The sequence below is a fragment of the Melampsora larici-populina genome (assembly GCF_000204055.1).
Source record: "Melampsora larici-populina 98AG31 unplaced genomic scaffold MELLAscaffold_52, whole genome shotgun sequence".
Taxonomy (NCBI): domain Eukaryota; kingdom Fungi; phylum Basidiomycota; class Pucciniomycetes; order Pucciniales; family Melampsoraceae; genus Melampsora; species Melampsora laricis-populina.
The window spans coordinates 45,978-61,125 of record NW_006768816.1 but is presented as its reverse complement, the minus strand read 5'-3'; the positions used below and the strand labels follow the sequence as shown (position 1 = coordinate 61,125).

The window sequence follows — 15,148 nt, the reverse complement described above, 5'->3', positions numbered from 1 at the left end:
GCCACGGTTTTGAGCCATGCAATCTTTTGTTTTGGGCTACCCGGGGGGAGGTTTTTTGTTTCCCAGCCTTCTAGCAACTTGAACTGGGCCCACCGGTCCCCGACTAGTATTCCAATCACAAAACTCGGACTTGCATCCCCGACCCAACCGATATCGACCGGCTCAGGCTCTGGGATTAGCCAAAGAGGCTCAAATTCAACTAGTGTCTCTAACCACTCCTTGAGGTCCTCTTTTGTTTCCTCTGCCACATTTCGGAGGGCTTTTGTGTTGTACCAAGTAGCAATCCACCAGTATAAATCCCACATGCAGCATTTCATATGAGGTAAAATGTACGTTAAGTGACCCAGCTGACCCACCAACTTGTCCATATCCTTTTTAGACCATCTCTTTTCCAAAGTGAGTCAGTCTTGGACTTGTTGAGTTCTCTCTTTGAGTTTGTCATCAGGTAAGTGTACTGTTCTATACTTCCCGTTCCAAATAAAACCTAAGTATTTCTGCTCTTCCTTCCAATCACTAAACTTTTCCTCATTCAATAATATTCCCATGTTGGCGCTGACTTGTAATATATCCTTCATGTCTAACTTATCATTTGATTCTTTAACAAAAATATCATTGTCAACCCAGCAAAAGATCCGCTTAACCTTAAACAATGAGCTAATGATATCTCTTCAAGTATCCGCGATCCATCCAAAGGTACCACAGCCAGCTACTCCTCCAAATGCTATGTGTGTGTCTATCCATATCTGATTATCAAAATCTTTTATCATCAAATAACGCCACTGAGATTTGCGGGTAGGTCCTTGCCGGTATGCTTTTTTCCAATCAACAATGGCTAATAAGAGTGATTTGCCTGTCATAGATCTGAAATACCTTGCCACCGCCACGAAATCATCCCATGAAGTCTTGAATTCCTTTTTTTCCACAAATGGATCGACAGACGGTATATTGACATCTTCATACAGGTAGGATAGACCTTCCAATATCTCTTCTGCGTTATCTGAGAGCGGGTTTTGATCTTCATTCGTCCATGTATCATCTCTTGGTCCTGGCCAGCTGGCCAGTCGCTATGTGCGGCTTGTTTACGTTTCTTCTCTAGTGCGGCTTTGTTTTTTGGGAACAAAAGGTCATTGATCATTCGTAAAGATCTGTTGTTATTTGTAACGCTTCCCATCAGATTAGACCGGAAGAAGCTGATTTTATTAAATACTTTGTCGTGTGAAAAGGGGCCAAAGACCCAACCAGCTGCTTTTTCCTTTTGTAAGTTCGCCATGATCTGACTCTTAGCCGCCAAAGCTGAAGAATGGTTATCAGGGGTGAACCACTTCAGCTCGCCCAGGTTGTGTTTTGGGATGCCCTGATCAAACCCAATCTGTAGGGACTCAATTACGTGGGACCACTTCTCTGTGAGGTCACATTCGCCTAGGAGGGTCTCCCATTCTCTGATTCTCATCTCACATTGTGCTTGTGTTGGCCATCTATCATTGGTAGGGTCATTTTCTTCTCTCGGCTGGCTTAGGTCTTGTGGATGAGTCATCTGCCTCTCAGCACTAGGCACATCAATAATCTGTGGTGCCTCTGAGGAGCAACTAGCAAAAGGAGGTGATGAGGAACTACTAGCGAAAAAAGGTGAACAAGATATCATTAATTAGTATCCTAGGTCTGCACAACATGATAGTCTTCTAATCAGGATTTAACCAAAAAGGACAAGAAGTAAGAACAAAAGATATGAAGCAAGAATGAAAAACAGGACATCAATCAATCACACAATATCTGTGGGGACATCTCAAGGGATACATATCATGAAGTCATTGGATCACATCTCATGTCAGGATAGAAAGAATTTGGCCTTTTTTTGGTATACTCACTTATTCCCATTTGCAGGACCTTTTCCTTTTTCACCACCTCCAGAACTATTTTCCAATAGCAACTGTTTTGGTTGTGGTTGGAAACTACCCGGGCCAATTGCCGGTCTGAAAGCTTGGAATTGGTTGTTCTGGTTGAACAGGGTGTATCCGTTACCCGGATTATTCTGATGGTACAGACTTGGTTGATACCAATTGAATTGGGGTCTGAGGTATGGTCTTCTTGGTCCATTAAAATGACTGCCTCTCCCATTTCCTCTACCACCTACTCCACTACCTTTTCCTCCCCTGAAACCACCTCGCCCTTGTGAAGGACCAGCTTGGAATGAGTTCTTGTTTTGTGAGAATGACTGTAATGGATTGAAGGCTGACATCAATCTACCTCCTGTCCCTTCAAGTTTGAGTTTGTTAGGGATATTAAAGTTATCCCAGGAAGCGTGTTCAGGGTAGATGTGCCCATCAATGGGACTCATATTCTGGCGCGTGAATCCGATCGCGTACGGGTTGTCATTGAATAATTCATCCTTTGCCATCTCCAAATCACGTAAGGCTTGCGTAACTAGAATTTGATTCCCAGTTCCCACGTCTGAAATCCTTCCGTCTGGCAATCGATGTTCCCACACATTTTGTCTCTGTGCGATATTGTATCTGAAAGCCGGGAGCCAGCCACCTTGCCTTTCCAATTGAATCTCTAACACTACGGCTTTGTGTGCGATGAGGCGTGGGGCGATGGGGTGATCTTTTTGACTAGGTAAAGTGTCGTACATCCCTTGGTGATATTTAACCATGAGGTCAAACCTCTTTGACCATCCTGCGCTTGTAAGTCTCCATTTGCTCGGAATTGGAAGACCCACATAAGGGATAGTGTCCAAATGACAGCTTGTCGTCTTAGTTTGTTTCGTTGTCATGAAGTTCATTTCTAAGAGTAACCACTTGACATTGAATATCTAAACCGGTACATGGCGACTCTTACTTATCATTAACTTATCAAAGTATTCTGATAACTTTGGCATAGTATGAACAAGACTTGACCCCATTGCTGTCTCAGTGCTAGCTTCTTCTTTCTTCGTCTTAGCTTTTTTCACTGCCGGAGTTTGGTCGTCTCCGGAGTCTTGACCATCTCTCTCATCCTTGCCTACATAAGTGGGTTATGCGGGTTATCACTCTGTTTTTAATTATGTGTACCAGAGGTCTATAACTTACTATCACTCTCCTAGTCATATAGACAAGGGTCTCTCTCTTCCAGCCCTTTCTTCTCACACCAGCTTGCATAGACATTTTCCAAAGTTTCTTGTTTTTTATCTTGGTTCTTCTGGAACACTGATTGGATGCCTCTTATCCATTTCCCATGAGCTAGGGCAATGTCTGCTCCATGTTCTACATCATCAAAATCTGGTTCTATTCAATCCATAAGGAAAAAGACAGCAATTCATAAGTACCTAGTTACACAAACAATGTTTCAACTCTGGGGCGGGTGTTTCTTGAATTGTCAACTCGGTATGTCTCGGAATTTAACCGTATTCTAACTTCTTGGAATTAAACCGCACTCAAGCTTCTTATGGATTCCATTGAGCTATAGACGCTGTATGCCAATCATGTGGGGAGGCAGGTATGGCTCCTAGTACCAACATAGCGGACTAAAACCCCTATATAAAGTTGTACCAGTACAGTTACGTGAGCACATAACAACATACACTCCAACACACCCCCTTGCTGCGTACTGTAAGGGCTAATCACTTTAACAGATAGACTTATGACAAGTAAGTATTTATGACATCAGCTTTACATCATATTCATATGTTCCTAAGGAAAGCGCATAAGGCAAACATCTGGGCTCATAACCTGAGTCTTGTAAAATGATAAAAGAAGGAGATTCAGAACTCGATGATGGCACAGAAGAAAATGGAAAAATATCTTTGTTAAAAATGACGGAACGTGTTATAATGATCTTTTTCTACCCAAGATCCCATACTCGATAAGCTTTGGCTCCTGCTTCATAGCCAACTAACACACCCTCACGCCCTTTCAATCCCAACTTTCCTGAGATCCGCGGAGCCAAATACACAGCAGAGCATCCAAGTGTCCTCAAAAAAGAGGGATCTGGACCGTGCAAACCCGAATCAGGGATAAATGAGTTCCAAACTGATAACGGTGAGCAGAAATCAAGAGATGAATGTGGTGATTGGTTTAGGGTAAAAGCGGTGGCCAAAGCAACTTCTGCCCAAAGAGTTGTAGGTAGAGACGCATGGTGTAAATTTGACTGGACACGTTGAATAAGACTCCTGTTGTACCTTTCTGATATTGAGTTTTGTTCCGGAGTTTCTGCTGGTCCTTGCTCCACGTTTATGCCATTTTGACTAAGGTACGACAAAAATTTTGATGATTGATATTCTCCACCTCTATCCGAATGAAAAAACTTGATTTTTGAACCAAACAACCATTCTACACGCGTCTTGAATCTCACAAAACAATCAAATACATCAGACTTATGTTTGATAGGAAAAATAGAAGCATAACGTGAACAATCATCTATAAAAGAAACTAAGTATTTAGCACCACCTGGAGATGAGGGAAAAGGACCAATAACACCGGAGTGAATTCTAACCAAAACATGAGAGGTGACAGGAAAATGAGAAGTGAAAGGAAGACAAGGGATCTTTGATTTCTGACAAGTGATACAAGGTGAACGCTGAGTAGAAAATGAACCAGAAGACAATTTGATTGATCCGTCTGAAACCAAACACTTTATTGCATCATAGTGGAGGTGACCTAGACAATGATGCCAACGCTCAGCTGATGCGGAAAAAACAGAAACTGATGATAAAAGGCAAACCTTGCACTGCCATAATCTCTTGTTGTCGGTCTTCTCACACACAAAATAACTGTTCCCAGCCATACCCACGCCAGTAATACTGGTAGCAGAACCCAAAAACGAAGCACCATTTGCACAAAGTTGACTAAGAGATAATAAATTAACTACCATAGTCGGAACATATAGAACATCAGGGATCAAGATATCCATTGGAGAATGATCTTCTTCAGAGAAACCAGGAACAATAACAGAACCTATATGATGAGCTAACTGAGGATCACCAGAAATACCCGTAATCTTGACTGGTGGAATCAACTTAAGATGAAGAAACATTTCTTTATTATGACAAATGTTCTTGGTAGCTGCAGTATCTAAAATATATAAACATACAACCAACTCGCATGAGGTCGGTCCAACCGTCTTCTGTCCCAGTTAAGACCGAATTGAGTTGCTTTTGTTCCTTTACGGCTTTGGTTCGTCTGTTCAAATTTGGTTTGTGGTGGTGCTTTCGACTTTTCACCTACTTTGGATTTGCTTTTCAAGTGCAGGTAGTGATTATTTTGTGATTCTATTGCTGTGTTATTGTAATCAGCAAGATTCCTTTTGGCTTTGTTGGTTATTGACTGTGCTTCTCGAAACAAAACAACATATGTATCTTTCCTTGTTGTGTTGTGGACATTCTGCTTTCAGTCCTTTTTGTTTTTGTTTCTTTACTCAATTGTGTGGGTGCTTTATCTGAGAGTCTCTTTTGTCAAGTTTTTTGGGAGTAAACTTCCTTTGCTTTATTGGGATTCCTTCCTTTATTCGAGATACCTCCAATCTTTGATATGTAGTCACCTTTTGAGCACCTGCCTGCACAAGCCGTGTTTTCCACTCCCCTGACTCCTGCTTTCCATTCCTATAAAAAGGTGATGTATCCCACCCAATTTGATCCCCTTGATCATGCCCATCCAAATGTTGTATATATAACACCTTCTAAATTAACCATCTACCTCACTTAACACCTAACTATACCAAATCATCTTGTAATACGTTTCTGCGGGAACTCTTTTGACAACTGCAATCGGTGCTCCGTCTCCTGTCTTGCGTCTTTGTTTCCTTGGTCTACTTTGACCTCTCACTGGTGAAGACTCTGTATAACTATTCATGTTCCCTATCCTCTCAGTGTACCTTCATCTTCTTATCAGCACCTCACATGTCATTGGGGTTGGCAATACCCTCAAAAGCCTGGTTCACCTACATTAGTTTTGTATTTGGCCTTTTTAGTATCAGCTTTTATGATAATTTGTGACCGCTAGCCACCTCTCAGGGTGTTGTAATCAGGCAATTTTATTGATCCTGGACATCTAGCCTTGGGATTTGCCCACTACAACTTGTCCGCTTTAGTTGTCACACTTATTTGTACATTTAAGAGTTCACGCTTTGGCATGATAATCTTAGCACAGTTTTCAAACTAAACATTCCTCACACAACCATTTATATGTCTCCTCTCATATTACAGTATCAATATCTGATTTTGTGTGATTACAATCTATGTATATACCTACTGTATAAGAAACATGGCAGTGGTCGCTCCGCATCAATTTTGACTAAGGCTAAGGACAAAAATTTGAATGGCCCATGGTAAATTGATGTCTATGAGATTGTCAGGACTGCTACATACCTTTTTCATGTAATCCTCTCTGCCTCAACTTGAGGAAGTGATGTGGAAAAATCATAATTTTACTCAATATGCCATTAAATTTGAGTGTTAAAGGAGAAACTAAGTACATTTAGCCAACTTGATTGGTCACCTAATAAAGCTGTTGCGGGCATGCCCGCATCTTCACTAGTCAGCTAAAATGACACCATGATGTCAGAATATAACTCAATTCATCAAACACGTCAAACCACATAAATACATTATTAAAATACATTATATCAAAATTCAATTGACTCGAACACAAGACATCAAAACCTAATGTCACATACATGATTTAAACCTAACTTTGATTATCACTAATGTATCACATTCAAATAGAATTCTCACCTCTCCACGATCGCCCCTTTTTCCTTATCAGTTCACTGAGGAAAAAGAGGTGTGTAAGTGGCTCACTCATACAGACTATAAAACACTCATACTTATATATCAAACTTTCTTTCTTCTCTAATATGTTGTATAGACCTTTCCTGTTCTACCTATTTATATAGGTCTGTCATTTCTTCGTCTTTGGTGTTCAGAGCCGTTAGACTCACACCTGCTTGCTGGTGTTAAAAGGTTAGATACTTTAGTTATCCATATCAACACCGCAAGCGCTACGCAACGCAATGGATTTTGACCTATTTCCATTGCGTTGCGCAGTCGGCGCATTATTACACTACGCAACCACTCCGCAATGGGGTGTTTTTTTTGTAACTTGCCGTTGCGGAGCGGTTGGGCAAATATTGCGGAAAATGCGCAATATTGCCCTATTTCCGCAATATTTGCCCTAAATAACCGTCAAAAACCGACCGCAATTGTGGTGCGGGTTTCTGACCAAGGGGTTTTTTGAACCCGGATTGCGGAGCGCTGGCACCGCACTATATTGCGTTGCTATTGCGGCGCCCAAAAGCGCTACGCAACCGCACCACAACTGCAACATAGTGCGGTGCTCTTGTGGTATTGTCCATATGAAATATATCTTATCAGTTCACTGAGGGAAAAGAGGTGTACCTTTCCTGTTCTACCTATTTATATAGGTCTGTCATTTCTTCATCTTTGGTGTTCAGAGCCGTTAGACTCACACCTGTTTGCTGGTGTTAAAAGGTCTGTCATTTCTTTGTCTTTGGTGTTCAGAGCTGTTAGACTCACACCCGTTTGCTGGTGTTAAAAGTCACCATTGCAGGTGACTCGAGTTTATTTAGATTCTCTCACATGATCCATAGACTGATTTGAAGCAACATAAACTTGAACAGCAAAACCTTCATCAGGAAAATCATCCACAAGATCAAGGGCACTAAACTGATTAGAGGTAGTAACCTCATAAGTAGGGGCAGTGACAACCGGAAGTCCTTTCTTCCTAGTTTCGGAAGCAGCTTCAATTTCTAAGTAGCGCCTAGCCATTTCCGCCTCTGATAATTTGTTAGAATTTGCAACAATTGGAGCAGAGGTCTTAGCTTGAGAACGGCTGTTTTGATTATGACAATTTCGATTGGTGTGAGGAAGACCCCTATGAGCAGGAAGGTTACAAAGATCATTGGGACCGGACCCAATACGACGAGATGCTGGAGCGGAAGAAACCAATGATGATTTTGCAGTACAGTCACCTCTGTGAAAACCAATACCCAAAAAATTGGGTCCAAAGCTATCGGTTTTCACCGAGTATCTGTTTTCTCAGAGCAAAATTCACTGAAAATGAAGATTTATTTCCTCAAACAAGTATTGGTTTTGCATGATTATCGGTTTTGACATGTATTGGTTCTCGCAGAGGCAACTGTAAATGCCGCAACGGTAGACAATGGTTGACCAGAAGATGATTGCTTAGCAGCTTCGAGAGTAAGGCAATCCATGACAGATTGGACAGTGAGCTTCAAAAGGTTGGCAAAGAACGGAGTGGTAATGAATTCGAAATCCTTCCCAAGACCATTTAACAAGAAAATTGCTAATAATTTGGAAGAAATGGAAATCTCCTTATCTTCAGCCGTGTATTGAGCGAGTTGATTGTGGAGCGTACGAATACAAGTGATAAAATCAGGCAAAGAGTGACCAGATTCAAAACAAGCAGTAGCTATTTCACAAATCGTTGCCGCAGCCAGAACACCACCACTGCTGCCATGAGCTTTGGCCAACTTCTCGTAAGCGAGTTTATAAGGAGTATTGGGAAGTTCGATCAATGAGTCATTTGTAGCGTTCACAGAATTAACGATTATTTCCATGACACGACCCTGTTGACGACAATACAAAGCCAGACCTTCCGCATCCGTGGGAGGCAAATCTTTGGTGATAAATTTGAGCAAACCACGAGTCTGTAAAGCGAAGTGAAAACGCTTGTTCCAGTGAGGAAAATTACCCTTGGTAAGTTCAGGGATTTTGATGCGTTCTTTGGTAGTCAAAGCAGCCGGAGCTGAGAGGGATGAAACCATAGGAGCAGACATGGCAGGAGGAAGAAGTTGCGACGGAGAAAAAACGTCGGAAACAGTATCGTCGTCCGAAACAAGGACGGGAGGCAAAGATGAAGTGATTGTTGAAGTATCTGAAGAATCGGAAGCAGCTGGAGATGAGGCAGACTGATCACATTCAGAGGAGTCGGCGACAGAATCAGATGAAAACATAAGTTGAGGAAAAAGTAATCAAGGGAAGAAGCGAAGCTTGATAATAAGATCTATGAAAATCGATGACATATTTACAAAGCTAATGATTACCCTAGTGAAAGGCTCATAACCTGTGAGTAATGCACAATTTCATAAGCATGTCAATTGATATAGCTTATAGAAATAAAAGAGACAAAACAGATGATCTTTATTTCTTTGATACAAAGTGATAACAAAACACACATAAACGAGCATAACAGAGAGAAAGAAAAGAAATAAAAAAGAAATATGAAAGATCAGCGTACCTGTGAGTAATGCACAATTTCATAAGCATGTCAATTGATATAGCTTATAGAAATAAAAGAGACGAAACAGATGATGTTCGAATCTTGGTGCAAAACCTCACAGGTATATGCAGTCAAAACTAATAATAGAAGAGACAGTTAGAAAACAAATGACACACGTATTATGATGTAATGAGATAACCAAAAGAGTGAAATAACAAATATTGTAGCATGGCGACAGAAGAACACATAAACAAAATCAAATCGTGACTAGGAAAGATAAAAAATGAAATATAACTATAGCAACACAAATCAAATACAATCATAATAACCAATACCTTCTTCAGCGTTTCTGGTGTTCAATTTGCTCCTTGTTACCACTTGTTGTTTGGGCTTACTTAGTGGTTTCTTCGAAGTTGAACTTGTGCTGTCCGCGGCTTGCGTCCCTAAATTACTTTCCGAAGCTAATTTATTGAAATCTTTGGTATTCATGATTTAATTTTGGTTTGAGAGAAGATTGTAGAGCTTTGAGACTGCTGGGATTGATGATGAGTGCGTTGGGTGTATTATTGTTGAAAAGATCTAATTATAACACCGCGGGAATCAACTGGTTTGAAACCCGATTGAGAGGAATTTCGGTGTCTGGGTTCAAAATTTCCTCGAATTGTGAATCTTGTTCACAACTCGTTCGCATTATGTTTGCCGATTCCCCTCGGGCTGTACTCTGTACTCGGCTGGCCCCGTGTATGTACAGTCACATCATACAGTAACATCCCCTTTCACCATTCCTCACCTTCATCCTCATTCTTCAAGCTTTGATCAACCGAAAAAAAGCAGTTCAGCGGGAACATGATCAGCGGTGAGATATGTAGTCAAACGGTTGGAATCACAGGTTTTGCCAGTGCTGTGTAAGTGTATGTATTGTAGTCTACTCAAGGGAAATTGGCGAACGTAATGCTAACGAGTTGTGAACGAGTTTCATGATTCAAGGAAATTTCGAACCCGGACACCAAAATTCTGCTCAATCGGGTTTCAAACGAGTTAATTCCCGCGGTGTATTATGCGGGGTGAATCTTGTTAATGCGGTGATAGACAAAGTTTCTTCTATTCCTAAGAACGTCTGAGAATTCAATCGGGTTAATTGCTTCTTTCAGAGGATTTCTTTAATTGCCTTGTAAACTAATGCCAATAGTTCACTTTATTCAGTCCTTCGGAATAAAACAAAACAAAAAGTTAGAAAAGGTTTAAAGGCTTTTCTAAATCGTGGTATTGGGGATTGAGGTGAGTGCATAATCAGAGATTTTCACATGTCGGTGCGCACTCTCTAGATGTGTCCTCTCGAGGTGTCCAAGTCTCCGTCGGGCAGAGGATCCAAGGGACCGTTGATCCCCAATACTCATGGAACTCCACGGGTACCGTCGTGCCTTTGGGCACCCGTAGCATTAAAAGTTTTTGAGTTGCTTTGAGCTGCCCAAGTTGCCAAACCCTCACCCAATTGAGCCACCAAATAGCCATCAATTGGTTGGACAACAAGAGGATAGGACACATGTGGTGACTTTAACACCACATGTGCCAAATTTCTGTCCAATACTGGGCCAATACAGCTTGCTGTAAAAGTTCAGTTGGTACTTCATATTTGGAGTACCGACTGTGTGAAAGGTGTTTTGCTGGAAATTCAAACTCACACACATGGTGAGCTGTCAATTAATCAGACCGTGCTGGATGGTCGTTTTGTGACCAAGGTCAGTAAACGTAACATACAGCTTATGTGTGTGTCCAATTTGTTACGTTTACCAACCTGTGTTGGAGATGCTCTTACTCAGAGAACACCCTTGACAATCTCAAAAAATTTCATCCAAACCCAGCAAAACTAATAATACACCATCACCTTGATTTCGACCTTCTGTGATTTTGGATTTCACTACTCACAAGCAAGAGTGAAATAAGCATCTGTAATAAGCTTCATGAACTGAATGAAGGTGAGATCAAAAGTGATTGCTGAGGATTTCTGTGCATACTGAGGCACAAAGAACATTGATGATGATGTCAACTCAAGTGTGATCAGAAAACCCATGGCAAACAAACCCTGAAATTGAAGAAACTTCCAGACCCAGTCACTGCAACTCTCTTCAATCAGGTTTCAACCAAATTCATCCATGTCTTGTAAGGCATGTTACCAGTAAGTAAGGTGAACTAGAGTGACCTTGGTATTCACATGTAGGATGAACAATGTGTATTTCATTTTTGTTCTAGACTTCTTAGTGCTATCTTTAACTTACCACATATGCATAGAATACCATTCCTGCACATGGATGAGACCAGCATCCTACATGGTTGTGGTTTGGGGGTGGTCCTAAAGCTGAGGAAATTTTGGGAGGATGGGTCCTACCAACTTCCCTTTGCTTACCCTTAGGAGAAGGTTGGCTCCTGAGAAAATAAGGACTTCTTAACCGGGGTGGTGGGCGGGCTTTTGAAGCTATGAAATTCAGAACAGGGGACTTGAAGGATCTTCAGAGTGGTGACATGAGGAGAAAGGAAGAAGTCTGATTGACTCTCTCCACCACTCTGTACTCAGAAACCCTATGACATTCGAGTGCTAACTGTCATGGCTGGTTAGGACCCCGGAGAGCTCCTGTAGAGGTGCGTGATGTAAAAGATTTTATTTTCTTATGCTTGCTGTGAATTGCTGTGTATTTCACAGCATCCACACCACGTTAAAAACTCTTCACAATTGTGTAGGTATGAAATTCACAGTCAACAAAGTGCTTTGCTTCTGGCTAGGCATTATTGAGGGAGAAGCAAGGGATCTGGTGAAGTTTTTATGAATGTAAACCGTGGTGAAGTGTGTGTACTGTAGGAAAATTTTTTACATCATGCACCTCGATAAGAGCTCTCCGGGGTCCTGGCTGGTTCCTTCTACTGCCCTCACCTGTAGATTTCACCTCCTACGGAAATTGAGTCGTGTACCTCCTCAAGCTCTATGCACACAGGCAATTCCCGCAGTGTCACTGCTCAAGAACTCTGCCACCTTCACGTCTCAATTTTATCAATTTAATGATCTCACTGTTGAAGATGTTATCAATGAAATAAAGAACAAAGAATCAAATTTCACTCAAGGAAAAAAAAACTCTCAATAAAAATATCTTTTTAAAATTCCTCTTTCATATGTTCTTTTACTCTTCTTACAAAAAAATAAGAAAGAAAAAGTGCGAAGTGATACAACAAGAAGAAAAAAAAAATTGTTTTGAAAGAGATTAAATAGTAGGAAGAAAAAAAGTAAACGAACAAAAAGGTCGCTTTATATATATATAAACACAAATCCAAGAGAAGATTATTGAAGAAAAGAAAAAAAAAGGTTGGTAAAAACAGATGAAGAAAAAATCCTTTAATGTTTCTATATTGAGAAAACGAAAAAGGAAAAGAAGGTGAAAACGAAGAAAACGACAAGAAATCTATATATATGTATATGTATCAAACCAATAAACAAATAAATCACAAGAAAAATAGAAAAAAGGAAGATAAAATATATTCATAGATTTTTCAAATAAAAAAAAGGATTAAAGTCAACGAAAAAACACACAAGAAAATCAAGAAAACCAAGAAAATCAACGGTATTGAGGTGGAGGAGGGGATTGAGATCGATTCAAGTTCAAAGGATATGAATGATGAGTAGGAGTAAGATGATCTCTAGAAGCATCAAACAAAATATCATTCAATTCATCTGAAGCCGGTGTGACGGTGACCATCGGTGTCACTTTTCGGTTCGTTGACTTCTTTTTCTTTTCCCATATTTCATTTTCATCATCTGTAGTGTTTCCATTACTAGTGGTAGATAAACCTAATTCGATGGCTTCGATCTCATCGTCTGTATTACTTAAATGTAGATATTCATTCGATGAATTAGTAGATGAAGTAGATGATGAAAGTTCAGATGCTCTTCTAGCTAATCCTAATCTCCAAAGTACAAATCTTTGTGAAAACTCTTGTCTTCTGCTACGTGATCCCGATCGAATTTCAAGTGCATAATAAGTTGAACCTGGCCTGATGATCATAAATCCTCTTCTGGCTAATAATCTTGATAATGTCCACCATGATCCAACTAAGGCTGCACCCGCCAATAAACCAAGTAAACCAACTGCCACAATCGGATGAAAGATGGCATCTTTGATCATCAAGGTTAGATGAGCATCCTGTCCATGCCAAGATGAGGATCCTAAATGTCGGAATAAAGGTGTCACGACTTTTCCACTCAATCTTTGTTCAGCTCCACCTAGAATTCTTAAATCATGAGATCTAAGTTTAGATGAAAATCTTAAATGTTCAGATGATAAAAACATTGGACCAGTCGAAAACATGATATCCGCATAAGGAATCCCGAACCAAGATCGATCATATCGTTTTAAATTTCGAACCAGTTGAGCCAAGAATGGATGACCCGCTTCTGCCATCATAAACCCATTTGAAACACCAACTGGAAATGCATTGATGTTGACGATTGGAAACCTTCGTAGTGGTCCTAATGATCTTCTACATTCTAAATCGAGGTCTAGAAAGATACCACCATAGTGATGAAGAACAAAGTAACGAAGGGCATCGGCTCTTTGAATGTTGTGTCGGTATGATAAAAAGTCGTTCAAGAAGAATGGGTAATGGGTGGTCATGAATTGAAGTGCCGATGCATCATCCCAAAAGTGATGGGTATAGTTTGCTGATTCGGGATGAAGACTAAAAAAAAGTAACCGATAGAAGAGACGATGGTCAGTAAACGAAGGTCATGATGATTTGGTGAAGTAAGAGAAAGAAAGTTTGCAACGGTCATGTAACTCGATCTGAGTGATGCATACATGCAGATCAAGAATCTTTGAGAAGGTCTGGAAGGTTGATTTGTAAGAGAAATCTAAAAAACTTACGCTAAACAACTATTCCTAGAAGTTTCCCAAGCAACTGGCATAGTTTTACGATCCATACCCAATAAGATATGATGTAAGATAGGAGGAACTAAGTCGGTCGAATCAGGTTGATCATAATTGGAACCACCATATCGATCATGTGGTAATCTAGCTAAACTGCCATCTTTTAATCTTAATAATGATGAATTGGCTTCTAAAGGTAGAGTTTGATTTGAATGATTCTTGGGTGGCCATCTTACACTCCATTGTTCGATGGGATACAATTCAAAACTAGTATCAAGTCCATCACCAGCTAAAGTGAGTGAAAGTGAACTTGATGAAATCGCCCAAAGTGGGTAAACTGATAAGATTTGACCTAATAAGATTATGTGTCTCCAGAAAAACATCACAAAGATTGAAAGTAAAATGATTGGTATCCAAAACCGGCGTGAATTTGGTAATTTAATTGAACCCATTTTTATATTTTATATCTTTCTAATCTAATGGAAAAATCAGATGGATGATCAATGATTTTGATGAATTGATAGTAAGTGATTCGATTCGAGTTGATTTGATTCCGTTTAAGAAGTTTTGTGAGTTGAGTTGAAAGTTGAAGTTCAAGTGAGTGAAGTTAATTGTCGACTTAAGTCGAGGCAAGGTAGAGAGAAAACAAGAGTAAGTCAAGTGATCCAAAAGAAATGGAGAAGGATTCGAGAGTTTAATCGAGGAAAAGATTAAAGAATTAAAGTGGAAAAGGTTGATGAATGAAAGAAGATAAAATTAAAAAAGTGGAATAACAATTTTAATTATCAAGAAAAGACTTTGTTAAATAAATCCAAGATAATTAAACTTGACTTCACCAAATCACAGATGGATGAAAAGTAGAAAAAGATTAGAATTTGGACTGAAACGGTTTTTTAATCTTAACTGACAGTCAGTTGGGTTCTTTTAAGGAAAAAAAACAACAGAGCAGAGCAGAGGGAGAAGGGTTAAATGGTGAATCTACCAGTCTTAAAACAAACAATCAGATTG

General features: G+C 40.1%; 2 protein-coding genes across 2 annotated transcripts; both read right to left on the bottom strand.

Annotated features, from left to right (window-relative positions):
- Window positions 1-1,797: 1,797 nt before the first annotated feature.
- Window positions 1,798-2,779, bottom strand: MELLADRAFT_92727 (uncharacterized protein; the record flags this gene model as incomplete). Its single annotated transcript, XM_007415547.1, has 2 exons — window positions 1,798-1,819; window positions 1,866-2,779. 2 exons carry the CDS (start codon window positions 2,777-2,779, stop codon window positions 1,798-1,800), a joined length of 936 nt encoding a protein of 311 aa, XP_007415609.1.
- A 9,579-nt stretch (window positions 2,780-12,358) lies between these two features.
- MELLADRAFT_117884 (family 32 glycosyltransferase) lies at window positions 12,359-14,819 on the bottom strand (the record flags this gene model as incomplete). The annotated part of the gene is made up of 2 exons (XM_007415546.1): window positions 12,359-13,952; window positions 14,138-14,819. The coding sequence occupies 2 exons, from the start codon at window positions 14,590-14,592 to the stop codon at window positions 12,833-12,835; spliced, it is 1,575 nt and encodes a 524-aa protein (XP_007415608.1).
- Between the last annotated feature and the right edge of the window lie 329 nt (window positions 14,820-15,148).